The following is a 19,246-nucleotide window of genomic DNA, read 5'->3' as shown; positions in this document are numbered from 1 at the left end:
AGATTGCACTGATACCCCTTGGGGTGTGGCAGGTTTGGGGGGTGTCAAATACCAGGAGTAAGGAATAGCTCTCAAACAGGACAATGGGGATATATCCAGCAATAAGCAGAAGCTTTTCTGTACCCAGTATGCATGGCTTTTGGGAGGAGCTATACCCCCTGCATCCCCCCAAATAAAGAATGCCTGCTTCTTAGTGCTACATTGGTGTTAAGGAGGGTTTTTGTTGTTGTTGTTTTACCTAATTTTTGGTGACAATATATGATCAGCTGTTACTGACTACCTCCATCTCTCCAGGGGTTCTTGCTCATCCTGCAAATTGCTCATCTCAGCTGGAGCATGCTGTGTTTTTTTCCCCACAGAAACATTTATTCCAAGGGATTGGCTGTGCATAGGCATTGCTGCACAGCCCCCACCACCTTTGGATCTCACCCTGGAGGAGACTCAGGCCCACCTTCCTAATGGCCCTCATGTCAGGGCTCCCCGGGGTGTGCCTCTGCCCTGCTCTCCTATGGTGCCTGGGGTTCTGTGGGAAGGACAGGTTCTCTTTTCTGCCAGGGTGAGCCCTGAATGGCAGCAATTCTGCTGCCTGCTGGGCATTGACAAGACTGTGATTCCCTGAAGCCACATGCCTTGTCCATCATGGTGGACTGCTGACCTGCCACAAGTGGAAACACAGCAAGAACAAGGTTAGGGAACCTCTCTGCCTCAAATGCTCTCCCAGAAGAATCCTGAGTTCTCCATGTTCATACAGCCCAGGTCCAAGGGCAGTTCCCGGCACGGCTGCACAGAACCTGCAGCAGGCCCAGCACAGAAAGTGCTGAGGCAGCAGCAGAGAACAGCAGTTGGGCACTTTTGGGGTTGGCACCAGCCAGAACAGACCACTACACTGAGACCATTGGCTTTGGAAGGCCTGACACAGCCCTGCAATCCCCAAATGGGGGACGCTCACTGCAGTCACCGAGTGCTGGGTCTGGACCAGAGCTCAGCTCAATCCCATTTTGAATATAAACACCTTCCTTGAGATGAAGGTTGTGTTTGTGTCAGGCAAAGTTTAGACTTAGGCAAAGAGAGGGAAAATCAGAAGGGTGTGTGCTGTAGGCATAGAGGGTGCAATGACGGAAAAAAGAGGAACATGGCTGTTTACACCACAAAAACACTCAAGGGCTGATTTTCACAAATGGAAAGTATTTCTTCCTTTGCAGAACAGCAAAAAGTGGTTTTTTATTATCTCAATAATATTGAAAGCCACGATTGTTTTCCCAGTTCCAGGAAGACCAAGGACAAATTGCTTCCTGACTTTATGCAGGTTGTTGGCATTTAGCTCGTGTGGTTTGAGAGTGAGAAGGCTGAAAAATCTCACAGCTAAGATTGTCACTCAGGTAGGACTTAAATCACAGCAAAACAATTATAAGTGCTTGTAGGAGGGTGGGGATGTCCCTGGAGGTGAGGATGCAATTCTTGGATACAAGCTGGTGGAATCAGATTGGGCTTCTTGCCAGGAAAGTAATTCTCCCAACACCTATCTGATCATTTGTGCCATTCAGCTGCAGGATTTCCCCCCCAGACAGCTGGTGCATATGGATGAGGTAACCCAGCAGACAGATGCCCAGCAGGGGGTTATTTCTGGTGCCAAGAGGGAGAGACCCTCAACTAAGAATAAACATCTTTGTCTGGAGAGCGAGATGTAGAAAGAGATTAACTTAAACATTGACTGAAATACACTACTTTACACTATAAAAGCTACACAAATTTCACGGAGACAGAAGCCTCCTACACACTCCCCTGTGGATTTCTCCCACAAAGTTTGGATGTATCTCTGTAGATACTTTTTCAGAAACTGAGAGGAAGGATCCTATGTATGCCCGATCAGAAAATGGATGGTAAAACATGTCGAATCCTAATCTATACTGTTTCTTCACTAGCTGTAAAATGTAAATAGCACTGTATGTTATCTGCTAGTAGTGTTTCTTTGTTTATTCTGTGTAGTAAAGGTCTGTTAAATTTGTCTATTAATTAAATAATCCATTTGTAATGGACCTAATCGTCCATTACTAAGAATCTGCGAATGAGGGTGGGTTGTGAGGTGCTGACCGCCTCAGTAAAGCTACTGTCTACTGCCAGAGGCCTGGGCAGAGGCAAAAAGCTGTTTAAAACTCCCCCATCACTGAAAAGTTTTTGCTTTAAGGCATGAGCAGTCTCTTTCCAGTTTCCAGACGTGACACAAGAAGCATTCCTGACTACAGTAAACAACACTGGACACTCGCTGTCAGCTACTAAGAGAGCATCACACACAACATCCTGTTTTTTCTGCAATCCAATGTCAACCACCCAATTCCTGGAAAGTATCAGTAGCCCCCTGGTAAGACCATGGGGTTGTTTTCTCAAGAAATCCTTTAAGCCGGGATACTCTGAGAACAGATTGGTGCAGATGGTTTCTGGATTTGATTTCGTTAGAAACAACTAGGAAAAAAAAAAAAAAAAGAAAGAAAAAATTAGAAGAGCAAAACACAGCAAATTATTTACTCAACACACCAGTTACTAGGGAAGATGTTATACCACAAGGTCATAAAAGTGATTCGTATTACTTTGATTTCAATTATGCTAAAAAAAAAAAAAAAAAAAAAAAAAAAAAAAAAAAAAAAAAAAGGTCAAAAGAGCTGAAAAATAACCAACATTCTTGGAGTAATTGTGTCTTTTATAAATACCCTAACAGTGCTTTGCCTAAATTCTGGAATTTATACCACGCTCTCTTCCTCGAAGTTCTGTCAAATGCAAGCTTAAATGAAGAAAAAAATCCAGAATCAGTATCTTACCTGGGTGGAGACATTCTTGGAGTTTAGCCACACACTGGAGATCAGCTTTGGAATAAACTGGCTTGACTAGAGGAGGGCCATTTGCCAAGCTGAGCTGAGTCCTAAAATTGTCAGCCAGATCTGATAGATCTTGGGGAAAGAAATTTATGTTATACCACACAAAAGCCTTCCATATGAACTTGTAACCCAACAGTAAAGAGTAACTAAAATGATTAATTTAAAACCTTCATTGCAATCCTTCCCATGGAAATGCTGCCTACACAGTTCAGAATGACAGGACTTCAGTGGTGAAGCCCTGGCACTCTGACCCCCTAAGGGGTCCGGAATAGCTGTGACTGATCCATCCCTTGAAGTGTCCAAGGTTAGGCTGGATGGGGCTGGGAGCAATCTGGTCTAGTGGAAGTTGTCCCTGCCCATGGCAGGTGGATGAGACAAGAAGATCTTTAAGGTCCCTTCCAACCCAAACCATTCTATGAGCCTATGACCTGTATTGGCTGTAGAAGAGAAAGGGCTCTCTGTAAAAGGTGGTGTTATAGTTCAAAGACAAGATCTAGATTCCATGTGGGATGAGTTTGAGACCCTAGCTTTGCAAGGGGAGGGATTTCACAATGAAGTGGGACAAAGCCCATTCTCATTGTGGCACTTGGCACAGCTTCTCTTCCTCAGGAATTCAGGAGCTTCTCTGGAAGTCACAGGGTAAACAGAAGTGTCGGACCTATAAAACAAAGCAGTGCTCAAGCTGCAGAGAGGTGTCTTTGTGGCAGCACTTCCCCACTCTGGGCCTCCACAGTTCCATGTTTTAACAAAAAACATCCACTTTTAGTATTCAGAGGCCTGGTTGCTGTTGATGCATTCTCTGAGGCTCCTCTCTGTGGCCTCACCAATGCCATGCTCCTGGAAGCAGTAATTCCTGCCCTCACTCTCCACCCCCACTATTCCTCCTCCTGAATTCAGCAACACATACACTGCTATGGAAAGAACACTTCCTTCCATTTTCTGATTGCTAGAACCCTTCTTCTTTCTGTAACTTTTTCCAAAGCATATTTTCCCAATATCTACTGCCACATTGGGATAGTTCGTGTTCAAGTCAATCAGCATCTGCCCTTCTTGGCTGGCCATCCTGATTCTGAAGAGCTACGTTATTAAAAACACTTCATAATTATCACAGAATCATCAGGTTTTGGGAGAGTGAGACCACTGAGTCCAACCATTTCCCCAGCATTGCCAAGGCCACCTCTAACGCTTGTTGCAACCCATGTGACATCTACACATCTCTTAAACCCCTCCAGGGATGGTGACTCCACCACTACCATGGGCACAGTCTCTTTCAATGAGAATTTTTTGCCAATATCCATCCTGAACCTCACGTGGTGCAACTTGAGCCTGTTTCTTCCTGCTCTGCCCCTTGTTCCCCTGGAGAAGAGTCCGAACCTCCCCGACTGCACCCTCCTGTTGCAGAGGGAGGGAAAGTGCCCCCTAAGCCTCCTTTTCTCCAGTCGGGACACCCCCGGCTCCCTCAGCCACTCCTCATCAGACTCGTGCACCAGAGCTTTCCCCAATTCTGCTGCTCTTCACTGGACATGCAAAGAACGACACACATGGTAGTCGGGCTAAGGAGGCCTAGGAAAAAAGGGAAACATTGGAAACTGAAAGTGAAAATTACTGTTTGCAAGCGCAGGCAGGCCCAAGTGCGCTGATGCAAAGGCCAGGTGTCAATGACTCAAATTGCTGGGGCTCTCTGACACTGCCTTGATGCCACCTCCAAAGCACGCCCCTGGTCCCCGCAGCCGAGGCCGATTCCACCCAGCCCCGAGCCCCGTGCTGCGGGCAGAGTCCCTCAGGAAGGCTGGTGTGGGGGGAGCTGCGGAGAGAGCAGAGAGGGCAGAGCCCGGGGCCAGGGCCGCTGCACGGGCCCCGCCGTGAGCTGCTGGCAGTGCGGTTCGGGTTTGGGGCACCCGGCAGGCGAGTGCGGGGAACCGGGACTGGTCGCTGACCGACATTCCCGGGGGGATGCAAAATCCTGGGTGCGGCGAGTTCCAGCATGGAATTCCCAGTTCAGTCTGGTCAGGTGCAAACTTTCGAGAACCAGCTTCCCGCCCTGTGCGTCCCTGCCCCGCGCACGGTGGCTGTTGAACTTGTATTTCAAATAGTTTATTCAGTGCTAAAATAACTTCCCACTTCCTCGAGCAGCCGAGCCAGGCTCGATGATGGACTCAGTGGGACGTACAGTGGCTGCGGGGGGAGAACAGGGCTGGGGAGAGTGGGACTTGGGGGGCAGCAGGGCCCACAGTCCACATCCACCCAACCTCCACGCGAGGGGAGTGCCCCACATCCCTCCATGTGAGAGGGTCCCTTCAACAGCGTTTTGACAATCAGAATTTGAAGAGCCAAACTGCTGATGTCACATTCGACAGGGCAGTAAGAATCAGGCTGTCAGCATACACCGTCTATTGCAACAGCTGGGGAACTTCAAGCCTTTGGGAGTCCCTGTTAATATGAGGAAATCTTGGGGCTCCACTGCAGGTTCTGATATCATATTTATTGTGTGACAGCACATGAGGTCTAGTGTTGGCTCTGGATGCATGGCATAAATGTGGAACATTCTGGTTTTGTGAAGCATCGGGGTGGATGGGAAGCACAATTTTCCTCAACCAAATAAATATGCATTAGGTAGGTGGGTCTGAGAGAAAAGACGCATGCTAATGTTTTTGTGAAAAATTTGATGGCTGAAGGTATGGGTGTTAATGTCTTTGAAATGGGTTTAATGTCTCTACTAACTTCAAGCAGCAGGTTTTTTGCAGAGCCCACACAGTTTGGCTCCTGAGATAGACAGAAGTCTACACGAGCCTGAACTTCTGAACTTTGGGCTAAAATGACAGGTTCAAGGGGAGAATATGTGGAAGGTGATTCGGGAAGTCTGAACCTTCCTAGTACCTCGGCAATGGGGAAAGGAAGAGGGCAACATGTGGCTGGGGGTTCAGGATAAAAGGGAGGCTGTGCCCTCCGAAACCCAGAGGGAGAAATCTCCATGGGTGTGTGCTCCAGTGGCCTCTCTCCAGTCAAATAAAGTTGAGGGACTCCTCTGTTTCCATTTTGGTCTGGCACTGGTGGATTTTCCTGACAGGTTCATGTGTATTTTACTGTATAAAACATGTAACTTTTTACCCCTCCTTGTGCTTGGTTTGCGGAAACCATACCGCACCCTTTGGAGAAGAAACAATGTATTCTTTCTTAAAACAGACTGTGGCTGTGTTTAGCGAGCTCTTGAAACTGGCAACAGCGTGAGGGTACTGGTGATGTCCATGAAGATCCACGGACAAGACTAGGAAAGGGGGTAAGAAATGCCCCGGAGAGGTTCAGGTGGCTCCTTACACACAGGTGTGGGTCTGGAGCTGTCCACAGTTGCTGGAGGTCCCTCAGCATTTCTCTGGGGCTGTTGGTATGGGGGGCTTTGTCCTGGGGCCTACTGTGGGAGAGATGTGCTGGACCCACCTCACAGAGAGGCTGTGTAGATCCTCACGCGGATGGATGTGGGAGACCCTGGAGACCCTGGGACCTCCTGAGGGGCTGTGGGGACCCTCACACAGAAGGATATGGAGACCTCCCTATGGAGGTTGTGCAGACCCTCACACAGAGGCTGGGGGAATCCCCTCAGAGGCCATGGGAACCCTCACACAGAGGGTGTGTGGGGCGCTCCCTCACACGGAGGGGTGTGTGGGGTCCTTGTTCACACGGAGCGGTGTGTGGGGTGCTCCCTCACACGGAGGGGTGTGTGGGGTCCTTGTTCACACGGAGCGGTGTGTGGGACCCTCCCTCACACGGAGGGATGTGTGGGACCCTCCCTCACACGGAGGGATGTGCGGGGCGCTCCCTCACAGGGCCTGTGGGGACGCCCGTCACTCGCAGCTCGGCGGGCTCCGTGCGCGGAGCGGGCCCGGCTGTGCGGGAGGCTCCGGCCGCGCGGGGGCGCTGCCCAGCCGCACACGCCGGTTTCCCCGGAGCGCGGCCATGGCGGGCGCGGCGCGGTGCGGGGGTAGCGCCGTGTACCGCTCCCGGGACCCCGTCCGCAACCTGCGCCTACGGTGAGCGCCTGCCCGGCCCCGGCCCGGCTCCGCCGGCTCGCACAGCCCTGACGCTCCGCTCCTTCCCCCGCAGGGTCCGTATCCAGCGGGTCGCGCCGGCCGGGCCTGTCCTGCCGCGGGCACCGCCGCTCGCCGACACCGAGCGCCCGGGCCGGGCCGGCCGCGCCGCCGGCGCGGAAGCGCTGCCGCTGCGCGTTACCGCGAGCTCTCGCGCAGGCGCCCAGAAGCCCCCGGAGGATGAGGAGGAGGTGGCCGTGGTGGGGTGGCAGGAGAAGCTCTTCAGCCAGGTGCGTGCACGGAGGCGGGGCGGGAGGGACTTGGCGGAAAGGGTGAGATCGGAGGGGATCACTGGGGTCATCCAGTCCGACTGCCCTGCTCATGCAGGGGCCCCGGAGCGCGCTGCTCAGGCTTGTGTCCAGCTGGCTTTGAAATAGCTCAAGTGAGGGAGACTCCACACCCTCTCTGGGCAGCTTGTTCAGTGCTTGGTCACCACACAGGGAAGAAGTTCTTCCTCGTGTTCAGGTGGGACTTTCTGGGCATCAGTTCCTGCCCATTGTTCCATTGCTGGTCCCCACGGAGCAGAGCCTGGTCCAGAGCCTGGTCCGTGCTCTGGCCCCTCCTTGCAGACACTGACAGACAGAGATGAGGTACCATCTCAATGTCTCTTGAGGATGAACAGCCCCAGCTCCCTCAGGTTTTCATCGTAGGAAGGGTGCTACTCTTTGATGAGCTTTGTCACCCTCTGCTGAACCTGCCCCAGGAGATCCATGTGTCTCCTGTCCTGTCCAGAACTGGACAGACTTGGGGGAACTTCCTGACACCCCCTTTTCTGCAACTCACTGTGGGGTTCCTTGTTTCAGGGTGATCTACTGTGCCCAAGGCTTTCCAGGTGGGCATCAGTGGTGCTGCTGTCTGCCACGTGCCTGAGCAGTGTTGGAGATGCTCTGGAGCTTGGGTTATTTGCTGGGATTCCCAAAGGGTCTTGTCTCTGGGGTGGCTTTGGAAAAATCTGGAAAATATTTGTGGCTTTGCCAAAGCTGGTGAAAAGCAGCTGTTGTGCTTTACCTGTGGTGCTGTCAGTTTGAGGTGGATCTGTACCGGAATGGGTCAGCCTGCCAGACTCCCCTGGACTGGCAGTACCATGAGGAGATCCAGAAACTTGAGAAGGCTGGAGGTCGGAAGAACTGTCGCATCTTCACCTACACTGACCACGACCGATTCACCAACCTAGAGGAGGTACCAGCTCTTAGTTACTCAGTGTCTGTCAAAACTTCCAGTCCTACTGCAGAGGGAACATTTCTTGGTTCTCAGCCAGGCAGATACCCTGAGTGCAGGAGAACGCACTCTGCAGAGCAGTTTCCCCTGGTGCCCCAGACCTGGGGTAGGATGTCCTTGGCACAGAGCAATGGTTGGGACTTGGCTCTGTAGGAGCTCTGCTCTATGGGAAGCTTGTTGGGTGGAGTGAGCTGTATTTTGCCACCAGAGCAGTGAAGGAATTCTGCAGTCACTTAGCAATTTGTCTTTTCGTGTGGTTGTGTGCACACCTGTTCCCTCCTCCAAGAGGAGAGCTGTGTTTGGGAAAGATGCCCAGTTAAGGTAATTCCTGTCTGTTCTTCCAGCTCTGCCAGAAGGTAACTGACTCGGATCATGAAGTGCCATCATATCTGGTCGAGAGGATGGCCAATGTGAGGAGGAGGAGACAGGACCGTAGGCCTGTGTGAGTTCAAACTCAGGCCTGGAGCTTGTTCATGCAGGTTTTGTAGAGCTGGTGGAGCTGGTGGCTTTTCCTGTGTCACACATGTGATCCAGCAATGTGACTCCTCATCATGGTGGGTTCGGTGCTGCTGACGTGAGCTGTGACTGGTGCTGTTCTGTTGTTGACAGAGAAGCAAGTTCCCTGAAGTCAAAAATCATTACCTGGGAACCTTCAGAAGAATTTATAAAGAACAATCATGTTATTAACACACCTGTCCAGACCATGTACATCATGGGGGACTTGGGACCTTATGGGAAGTAAGTAAAATCCTGAAGTGATTGTAATTTACCAAAAGAAAATCCATCTTCCCTCCTTACTCAAAATTCCTCTTTCTTTCATTAGTTAAGGGGGGAGAATTCCAAGAGCTCAGTAACATGGTCTGGAATTTCTTTCTGCCTTCTTCTTCAGTTGTGAGGTAGCTGTGTGTATACCTCCAAAAGGCTTTAAACCAATGTAGGAAAGTGTGTATGTGTTCCCTTCTGTAATCCCAAGTTCCTTTACTGGCTCTGCTGTTCCAGAGCATGAGAGTGTCTGTGTTCTCTGTTTAGACTGTGTTTTCCTGGTGTCTTCCTTCAGGCTTGGTCACAGGGAGTATGAAAATGTGCTTTGTACAATCAAGGTGGATGGCAATGGGGTGATCACAGTGAAGCCTGACTTCACTGGCACCAAAGGACCCTACCGGTGAGTGGGACCTCTCCTGGGAGTAGGGGCTGAAATGGCTGTTTCCTGGTCATCCTTTGGGCAGGGGGTCAGCCCTTAGATTGAGAAAGATTTCATTTATGTCAGAAATTTCTAAGAAAATATTGTTGTGCTTACTGTGCTTAAGCTCAGTGTCACTGCATGTGTGCTGTGTGGTGCTTTGGTGCAACTCTCTGGGGATACAGGTTATCATGGAATCACAGAAGGGTTTGGGTTGGAAGGGACCTTAAAGCCCGTCTTGTTCCACCCCCTGCCACGGGCAGGGACAAATTCCACTAGACTGGGTTGTCCCAAACCCCATCCAACCTGGCCTTGGGCACTTCCAGGGATGGGGCAGCCACAGCTGCTCTGGGCAACCTGTGCCAGGGCCTCACCATCCTCACAGGGAAGAATTTCTTCCTAATATCCATCTAACCCTGCCCTCTGTCAGTTTGAAGCCATTCTCCCTTGTTCTATCAGTACATCCCTTGTAAAATCACGTTATGCATATGACGGACGCAGGCAAGTCTTCCATTTTGAGGGAATGATGCTGGCAGGCACTTGGGAGTGAGGAGAGGGCTGTGGGTGCTCACAGCTGGGTAGAGGGGACGCTGCTGTGTCAGGAGGGCCCCACTGATACCTGCGCTTATTCTCTGCATGACGGGGGAGTTTCTCCCATGTGTTTTGGAACTCTGCAGGATCGAGCTGGATGGAGAGAAGCGAGAGGTGTGGGAATACACTATTGAGAATGCATCTGCCCAGGTGCAGCCAGAGGAGGAGGAGCGTGAGCAGCGTGTGTTCAGAGATGTAAGTACTGGCCACAGAGCATCTTCGCTAATTCTGAGTAACAGAAGCAGCTCAGATCATCATGGAGAGGTAACTGCTGGTGCTCTGCACGCCTGAAGTGACGAAATGTCCCTGAGCCTCAGGCATCTAAGAACTACAGCAAATACTCTTTGCTTCATTCCTTACTCCTTAAAGAGACCTTGTCTGTAGTTGTCCTGCCTCTGGCTGCAGTGCTTTAGAGAGTGAGAGCTGATGCAAGAAAACACCAAACTCCATGCCTTCCAAGTGTCACCTGCCAGTGTTTTTCCTTCCCTTTTGAGCAGTGGGCAAACCCTTTCCTTAATCTTCCTCTTGCTGTCTTTATATTTATTAAATGATGCCTTGTTACCTGTAATGTCCCAGGATATTGGGATGCCATTTCACATCTTGATTTTTCTGAATTGCCTTTTTGTCTCTTGACAGTTTATGAAAGTACCTTTTGGTTTAGATTTTTATTTGTGCATTTCCTTACTGGTTTTGTGGTCACCAAGGAAATCATGACTATGCTGATCTCTGCCTGGCCATTTCCTTGGAATAGTTTGTACCTGTGTTTTTCAGATATTATTTAAGATCTGATTCTTTAGAACTTCTTTTCCCTTTAAACTGGCCTTGGAGACCCAAAGCTGAAGTTCTGTTGCAGTGTTAGCAGTTATGCATCTTTGTTCTGTTAAATACTTATATTCTCCATATTTGCTGTAACAACCCTGCGTGTGCTAAGCCCGGTAATGATTTGAGTTTAAATGATGTACAGTTTGTTTGGCAGTACATAACAGCAGATATAATCAAAATAGCACTTTTTGTTGTTGTTGTTGTTGTGTGTGTTCCCAGCTGTACGGGCGGCACAAGGATTACCTCAGTGGGCTCGTGGGCACAGACTTTGAAATGGTGAGTTCCAGAGGCACTGCCAGGGGCTGGAGCTGTGTTGTCTCTGGGGTCTGGTGACCTGGCTCACGCAGATGCCACTCACAGCACAGTCTCCAAAGACTGTTTTGCTCTGGAAGGGGGTTGGCAGCTTTTACCTGGTGGCTTTGAGCAGAAAATTGCGTCAGAGTGACAGTGGGTTTGGGGTCTGCAGAGATCCGTCCTGCTTGTTCAGGGCCTGCGCTGACACATTCACAGTCTCTGTGGGGCTGCAGTGCCTCAAGGCCTGTGACTGTAGTACTTTGAGAAGGAAATTTGGTTTATGTCTTCAGGGGCAGTGATTGCTGTTAACTTCTTCAGTGTCAAGCAGCTCTGTGTACCATAAATAAACAGCCCCTCCCACACTCAGACTCATGCAGTTTGCATTCTCACTGAATTATCTGCACTGCAATCTTTTTTTGCTCAAATACTGTTTGCCAATACAGTGAGTACAAATCAGTGAAATACAATACAAAACAGTGAAGGTTGTGCTTTCCAGTACTTTGATAGAATGTCTCAGTGCTTCCCCCTGCTCCCTCATCTTGGGCAAATGCAGGAACATGACAGAAGCAGGGCTGTGATTTCTGCAAGTGACTTCTCACTGTGTGTTATATTGATCTTGACATCTGTAAGAGACATATATACAGAACAGTAAATTCCTGCAGGCTGAGCTTTCGGGAATTTGGTCTCTTTAGAGCCTCTTTCCAGAGGGACTGTTCACTTCTGGAAGTGATAGGACAAATCATGCCTCCTCCCTGGCCAGAACAGTAAATCATGCATGTCCAAAAACCTATGAAATACCTGTGTGAGATGCTGTTGGGAAGGAATTGTTGACGTTGTGCCAGTGCTCTTTATCTTGTTTATCTGCTAATTTTTCCAGCCTCTTCCTGGTACTCTGAGACTTTTCATGAATGGAGAAATAGGTGAGCCCTTATTCTAAACAGTAATAGGGGCAAATGTGGGTGTGCTGGGATGGCTGAGGGTGTGATCCAAGGATTCTTGAATCCCTAAATTCAAGAGTCCCTAGAATCCTTTGCTTCCTCCTCCTCCCTGTTTCCTGCAGACAAATCTCTCGAGAGGCATTTACAGGTTGGAGGTTGCAAATGCTGTAGCTGTTCTAAGAAGGACCAGATCTGAAAAAAGGAGAGCAGATTGCTATAATCTCTATTAACTTCCCAAAGAAACCAATTAAATGTGTGAACTCCCTCATCTGCTTAGTGATACAGGGACAGGGAAGTCTGGAGAAGGAATCTTCTCTGCGGGTCATCTCCTGTTACTTTGAAAACGTTTCCTAGCTTCCAGCAGTAACTGATTTTCCTTGAGGTTATTGGTGGAGGCTCTCCCAAAAATCTACAGTGAATGATGGAAGAATTTGTGTGCAGTCAAACAGCTGAAATTTATTCTCTCTTCTCAGTTTCAGCTCAAGGCTATGAATATGACAACCTTTATGTGCATTTCTTCCTGGAGCTGCCTAACCGTGAGTATTCACATTCCCACCCACATCACAGCAGTTTAAGAGATGAAACAGGCTTTGGCTGGTCCATCAGACCAGCTCTGCTGAGAGTCAGGAAAAATTAATGTTGGGGCTGGGATCTAGTCAGAGGCCTTCAGAGCTAGAATGGCAGAACTCAGGTCAGGCTGGGATGTGGTGGTGGTGACCAGTCTTTCCAAACTTCATTCCTTATCTTGCAGAGAGCAGCCTTCCTGTGCTCCCCACCACAGTGACCTTGTCTGATTTCAGTTCTTGCCATCATGCTTTGTGCTGATATTAACATATTAAATTTTGATGGATAAATAAGGCTCCCAGCTCTTACGTGCATATCCTGCTGCATGTTTAGTTCTCCTAAAGCTATGGCACTGACTCCCCTCTCTGGATGTATCTGTCAAGATACCACTTCTGCTACTCAGTACGTTTAGATAAGGCTCTGCTTTTCTCTTGACATGAGTTGGTGCTTTTCATGGTGTTCAGGGTGTTCTAAAGAGCAGTGCCTGGAATAGGACAGGGAAAAGTTGTATGATGACCAGCTGAGAGAGCTGGGGGGAATCAGCCTGGAGGAGAGGAAGCACAGGGGAGACCTTTTCACTCTCTACAACCCCCTGACAGGAGGCTGCAGCCAGGTGGGGGTCAGGTTCTGCTCCCAGACAAGTATCAGGACAAGAGGAAACAGCCTCAAGTTGCACCAGGAGAGGTTCAGGTTGGACATGAGGAAGAATTTCTCTGTGGAAAGGGTGGTCAGGCACTGGAAGGAGCTACCCAGGGCAGTGGTGGAGCTCCCATCCCTGGAGGGTTCCAAGGAATGACTGGATGTGGTACTCAATGCTCTGGCCTGGTTGACAAAGTTGGGATCAGTCAGGGTTGGATTTGATGATATTGCAGGGCTTTTCCAATGATTCTGTGATCCTGTGAATGTCAGGGTGCGTGATATTACTTTTCATCCCAGTCATCAGGGACTGACATTCTCCTTTGAGCTGCTCTGGTTTGTGAGTTTGGCCTCACCCCAAGCCTTCATCTTCTCCTGTCCCCCCCCAGAGTGGTCAAGCTCTCCGTTCCAGCAGCTCTCAGGAGTGACGCAGATCTGTGCCACCAAGACAGTGGGCTGGGTAAGGACACTTTCAGACCTGCAGAGCAATTTGAACAGGCAGTCTCTGGAGTGGAACATGTGTTACAAACTACAGATATATTCAGCTAAAGTCCTGAGCTGAGGGCTCCTTTTAAGGCCAGAGCGTATTTGGGATTCTCCTTATTCCAATTATACTTGTCATTTTTTCAAGGGGCCACCATCTCCAAATAAAACCAAACCAAATAAAACTACTCCCAAGCATTTTCTGCAACCCCACTTTTTTGTTCATTCTTGCTGACTAATTGCCTTTGGAGCTTTGATTTTTGTGTTCTATGGGTCTCTGAGTTAACCAAGCATGGTTCCAGCTTGCCTGGGGGAGGAATGTGCAGAGACTCTACATTGACTTTGAATTTTATCAGCTTTTAATGTATTGTATATGTTTTCATATTGAAAAAATAATTATACATTTCAGTAACACCATTGTTTGAGGTACTGTGCTTGGCTTGGCTCCTGTAAAGTTTAAGGCTGCCCTGAAGTTGTGCAATTGACTGAGTTTTCATTTGAAGTGTCACTCCCCTTTTCCATTATTTTCAACATCCTATTCCATTGAAATGGCACTAGGGAGCGTTTGCAGGTCCATCCTGCAGTCATGTGGTTGTTAGTGGGATGTCATTGATCTTTTTGGGCAGCATCACCTGCTTTCTGCCATTAGTTCCTTTCTCCCAGCTCTCTATGCTCTCTGCAAAGGTGATGAATTCTCTTGTCCAGGAATCTGATCTCTGCCCTGTTTTTTTCTAGGATAATGTGGCATACTTCTGCTACCCCTTCACTGTGGATATGTTTTACACCCAAGAAGATGAAGGTGTGTTTCCTTGTTACTCTGAAGTCCTTTGGTCCCACTGTAGCTATCATGTTGTCTGTCCTGTTGGAGATGAAAGAACAGAGGGAAATGTTTCTGGTTCAACAGAAGTTCACCCTGTCACCACACAGCCCCTGGACACATCCTGTGTTTGCCCTGCTCAGGAATCCATTAGCATTTTTATGGATTCATTAATGTTGCCCTGTTTCCAGGCTGTAGGCAGCTTTATCCTGTTGGAAAACTACCTGGATCTTGGCTTGTCTCTTAAAACCTATGTTGCTGTGCCTGGTGTGCTGCACAGAGCCCTGGGATGCTGCAGCTGAAGAACCAGGCAGCTTTTTTATACACAACTAAAACTCTGTGCTGAGTCTTACATTTGTAGACGTGCTCAGTGACCTGTATAATCCCTAGATAGTTCATGTCACTTTGAAACTTCAGCTCTATTTTAAGCTGGGCTTCTCTGCTGCCTGTTCCTGCTGCTTCCTCACCAATCCTATTGCTCTGTGGGTGCAATTTCTAGGGACAGCGCTGTGGCATGCCTTGCCACTTGAATCCAATGTGCACTTTGGATCTGGGTATTCAACCAACACTAATGAATTTTCAGACTAGAAGAAACACAGTGAGTTTGTTTCACTGTGGAAAAAAGAAATACTTGGAGGGATGTAGGACAATCCAAGTTAATATTCCCCCAATAGCAGTAGGAAAGGTCAGAGTTAAACAGGTTCTGCTGTTTGGCTTCAGATCATTCACAAAAGATTGTCTTGTCTGCTCAAAAGATAATTGACAGCCCAGTCTGGACTTGCTCTTAGAGAATTGTCCCTAATTTTTATTATCAATATTTCTGTTTTCAGCCTCAAATCTGAAGTTCAACTTTTACAGGGGAAACTAATCAACCATAAGTCTTCGTTAGTCATTAGAGAAGAAATACAGAAAGGACTGTGGTGGAAGGGTGCTGGAGTGTGTCCAGAGAGGGAGCAGAACTGGGGAAGGATTTGGAGCACGAGGAATAGCTGAGGGATCAGGGCAGATTCAGCCTGGAGAAAAGGAGGCTCAGGGAGGACCTTCTCACTCTCTGCAGTTCCCTGGGAACCAGCTGGGGGTTAGGCTCTCCTCTCAGAGCACAAAGGGCAGGACAAGAGGAAACCTCAAGTTGTTCTAGGGGAGGTTCAGTCTGGACACTAGGAGGGATTTGTTCACAGAATGGGTGTCAGGCATTAAAAGGGGCTGTCCAGGGAGGTGATGGAGTCCCCATCTCTGGAGGTGTCCAAGGAACGACTGGAGGTGGCACTCAGTGCTCTGGGCTGGGTGACATGGTGGGAATTGGCCACGGGTTGCACTTGATGATCTTGGAGGTCTTTTCCAAGCTAAGTGATTCTCTGATTCTTTGGCTGCCTACTAGTGGAGTTGGGCATTTAGCATTCTTTTTCTCAGTGATAGTCTCCTTCCCAAAGCTGTGACCTGCTCCCCATCTTGCAGACAGTCTCCCTCAGTGGCCTGTTCTCTACTTTGAGGTCCTATCCCTGGATTTCTGGCAAAGGTATCGTGTGGAAGGATATGGGTCCTTGGTGCTGCCAGCGAGTCCAGGTAAAGCATCCTTGGGACATTGTGTTAATTGTCTGGGAGAATGAGTTGGGTGGTCCTCTTGGGAAGTGATTCAGCCAGTCCCAGGGGTTTGGTGTACTGAAGGGAGCAGTCAGCTCTCTGGGGTGCAGCAAAGAAGGATGTGAGGGGCATCTTGAGTTGCTGTCCTTGATCCTTTGATACTGCCATCACAACATCTGGTGTGATAAAGCTGTGGGGTGATGCTGTGCATCCATCTTTACAATGGCAGTAACCCTCTGTGTCCCACATGGGATCCTGGAGTGACCCCTGTGTGTTCTGAGGGGATGCTGCTATTGTGCAGAGGGTACTTTCAGTGTTGGCTATGTGACTAGAATGGGCTGACTCTATGGGAACATGCTTTTAGAATATTTCTGATACTGTGCAATGTTTCCATTTCTAGACAGCTCTGGGTTGGGTCAGCAGGTATGCACCTGCCTTTGCTGTCCTTTGTGACTGAATTAATCACAGGTCACAGCAGCTAAGCTGTCCTCTTGTCCTGGGCCAGGTGTCCACATGCTCACCATCCCTACCTGGCGTCCTGTGGATCTGGGAACTGTTGCTGAAATGAGGAGATTTTTCATTGGGGGATCTCCTGAGCTGGAGGACTTAACCTACATCCGGATACCATCGACCTTCAAGGTGGGCTCAGCTGCAGAGTAGCCTCTTGCCAGGACATGGTGCATTTTGCTCTTGGTTCAGGTGCCCATGCTCAGGCTGGACCTGATTTGAACAAGGATGAGCTGCTGGTCCTGTCCCTCTCACTAAAGAAATGTCTCCTCTGTGAGTCTTGTGATCCTGAACAGAGGAATGAGCAAACACTGAGGCAGAGCTGTGCCTTCTGAGGGGTGAGCAGCTTAGAGAAGTAGGGGAGCATGGACCAAAGCCTTGGCTTACCCCTGCCTATAAAGTGTTTGTCAGGTCAGCATTTGGTACCAGCTGTAGACTTCTCCTGGGTTTCTGTGAGGAATTTGGGCTTTATTATGCCTGAAACAGCTTCCTGAAGCAAGAAGCTGATGGGGGTGAGGCAGGTAAAAACTTCACGTTCTTCAGAAAGTTGCAGTAGTGGCTGCTGGTGTAATGAGCAGGTGATGTTAGTGGCAGCTTTGTGTGGGAACAAGCCCTGAGGCAGTTGTTGAAACGCTCCCCAGCACTGCACTGTCAGCTTGCAGGTGTTCAGATGCTGCCCTCAACACAGCCTTGAACTATGTGCCCTTCTTTCCAGCCTTGCAGGGTGGGAAGACTGTGCACACAGGAGTTTGGTGGAACACGCTTGTTTTCACAGTGGGGTTACTCTAACCTGTGCCATCCCTGCAGGGAAAGCGCTTGAGCCGCTTTGGTTTCCGGACAGAGAGCACAGGGAGCGTCACGTTCCGGCTCTGTTGCCTGCAGCAGTCCAAGTGAGTGCAGCAAAGGGAATATGAGCTCTGTAAACTCCATCTCCTGTGCTGGTTTTGGCAGCCCTGACCTGCTGGTGTGCTTCTGTGCAGAGCCTTTCTGGAGAACAGTGCCCTGAAGCAGCGCATGCAGAGTGTACTGGACCGACTGGGAGGCTTCAGCCAGCAGAGCTCTGTCTACAGTGTTTTGGGTAGGGCTTTCAGTATCATTCTGTCTTGGTGAGCTTTGCTTGCCTTTTTACAGAGTGGGCAGGATGTTTCAGGATGATCCATTACTGTGGGAGTAATTCCCCTCTCTGTGAGCTCTCAGAGTCCATGGCAGAGGTTTAATGTTCTGCGTTGAGCTGGAAACTTTAGGAGGCATCAGCTCTGAGCAGGCAGGAGGGATAACCACAGCCTGGACCAGGCTGCCCAGTCTTGCCTGGCACTGGGCAGAGCTGGTGGCACTGAGGCACAGGTTCTGTCTCTGATCCCATTGTGTATCAGAGGAAATCAGAGAAGCAGGTGGAGCAGCACCAGGTGCTTTGGTAGTGTAACCTATTCATAGGGATCATGCACCAGGAGAGATGATGTTCACTGAAAAGACACATCCCTCCCCTTCCCTGAGGCTGTATTAAGCATTCTGGCCTGCTGTCACCTCTGTGTTGTAGAGGCTTTCCAGCGGGCACGGCGCCGGATGCAGGAAGCGCGGGAGAGTCTTCCCCAGGACCTCATCAGCACTTCTGCCTCTGCTGTGCCCGAGCCACCGGAGCCGTGAGCGTCACCTCTGCTGCTTGGAGCACTTGGCATCCTCCCTCCAACACAAGCTCCCACCCCTCAGCAGGAGTCACAGTGCTGCTGTCTGGAAGCATCGGAAGCCCTTCCTTTGTTGTTCTCCTTGGATGGGGAAGGGAGCTTGTAACACCCCTAGACCCAGGATTTGCATTTCCACAAGTATCTGTGGAAGGAGCCCTGATTTTCAAGGCCCTTTCTTACCAGGCTCTAACAATATAGCCAATTTTTCACATTTCTTCTGAAATACTGGCATGGAACCTGTGAACTCTGTAACACCTTTTCAGGGACTGAAAAGGAAATAATGAGAAAAATCGATGTGACTTGGTAAATTTAGTTTTCTTCTTAGAGAAGAAGGTGATGTTGAAGGTCAAGGCATCAATGCTGTTTCAGATTAATGGAATGAGTAGATAACTCCTTGAGAAATGCTGATAATTGTTTTTAGCTGTTGTGTACAGGGCAATCAATAGTAAAATTTATCCTTCCACCTCTACCTTAAGACTGATTCATTCCTAGAGAGAGAGCTCTCTTCCACATGTAATATACGAAATTAAAGCAAAGGAAGACAGAGGGAGAACGGGACAAAAGGGTTACATTCTGCATTTCCTTGTGTGTGCCCATAAGGTCTGGCTCTGCAGTGGTGAGCAGGAAGCTGCTTTGTTCAGGAATACAATTGAAAACACACCTTCCCCGTAGCTCACCACAGAGCTTTGGCTGGGGAAGGTTTGCAGACAGTGAGAGCAGTTGATAACATTTGCACAGCAGCTGAACTTTGAACTGTTCAAGCTGTTCATTTGAGGTTGGTGTTTGTTGGTGGTTCGTTGTTGCATCTCTGATTGCAGAACACTGTGGTGCTTCCTTGTGTTTACCCACTCTTTACCCAGTTTCTTCTGTTCTTTTCTCAGTCTTTTCCCCTATTTTTATTTCTGTCTCAAGTTCAGAGGAACATAGCTCCCTGCAGACTGACAGTGCTGCGCTGGTTTGTGCACGAGTCACATTTCCATG

General features: G+C 49.2%; 2 protein-coding genes across 2 annotated transcripts; one reads left to right on the top strand and one right to left on the bottom strand.

Moving 5' to 3' along the window:
• Nucleotides 1–1,140: 1,140 nt before the first annotated feature.
• On the bottom strand, nt 1,141–3,932 carry LOC120761522 (schlafen family member 13-like). The gene is given in 6 exon segments (XM_040082836.1): nt 1,141–1,221; nt 1,223–1,354; nt 1,356–1,469; nt 2,239–2,435; nt 2,814–2,942; nt 3,464–3,932. Coding segments are annotated over 6 exon segments (1,122 nt in total).
• A 2,883-nt stretch (nt 3,933–6,815) lies between these two features.
• On the top strand, nt 6,816–18,734 carry MKS1 (MKS transition zone complex subunit 1). Its single transcript, XM_040082806.1, has 17 exons — nt 6,816–6,895; nt 6,969–7,182; nt 7,976–8,131; nt 8,515–8,612; nt 8,780–8,908; nt 9,228–9,332; nt 10,028–10,136; nt 10,983–11,039; nt 11,935–11,977; nt 12,469–12,531; nt 13,585–13,655; nt 14,414–14,477; nt 15,951–16,058; nt 16,582–16,715; nt 17,391–17,473; nt 17,564–17,661; nt 18,121–18,734. Exons 1-17 carry the CDS (start codon nt 6,822–6,824, stop codon nt 18,225–18,227), a joined length of 1,713 nt encoding a protein of 570 aa, XP_039938740.1. The 5' UTR covers nt 6,816–6,821; the 3' UTR covers nt 18,228–18,734.
• Nucleotides 18,735–19,246: the final 512 nt, after the last annotated feature.

This window comes from Hirundo rustica, chromosome 19 (genome assembly GCF_015227805.2).
Source record: "Hirundo rustica isolate bHirRus1 chromosome 19, bHirRus1.pri.v3, whole genome shotgun sequence".
Taxonomy (NCBI): domain Eukaryota; kingdom Metazoa; phylum Chordata; class Aves; order Passeriformes; family Hirundinidae; genus Hirundo; species Hirundo rustica.
This window is presented reverse-complemented; position numbering and strand designations above follow the sequence as displayed.

Coding starts and splice junctions, on each gene's coding strand:
- MKS1 (XM_040082806.1), top strand. CDS start 6,822: ATGGCGGGCGCGGCGCGGTGCGGGGGTAGCGCCGTGTACCGCTCCCGG. Junction 6,896..6,968: donor GTCCGCAACCTGCGCCTACG/GTGAGCGCCTGC, acceptor CTTCCCCCGCAG/GGTCCGTATCCAGCGGGTCG. Junction 8,613..8,779: donor AGACAGGACCGTAGGCCTGT/GTGAGTTCAAAC, acceptor TGTTGTTGACAG/AGAAGCAAGTTCCCTGAAGT.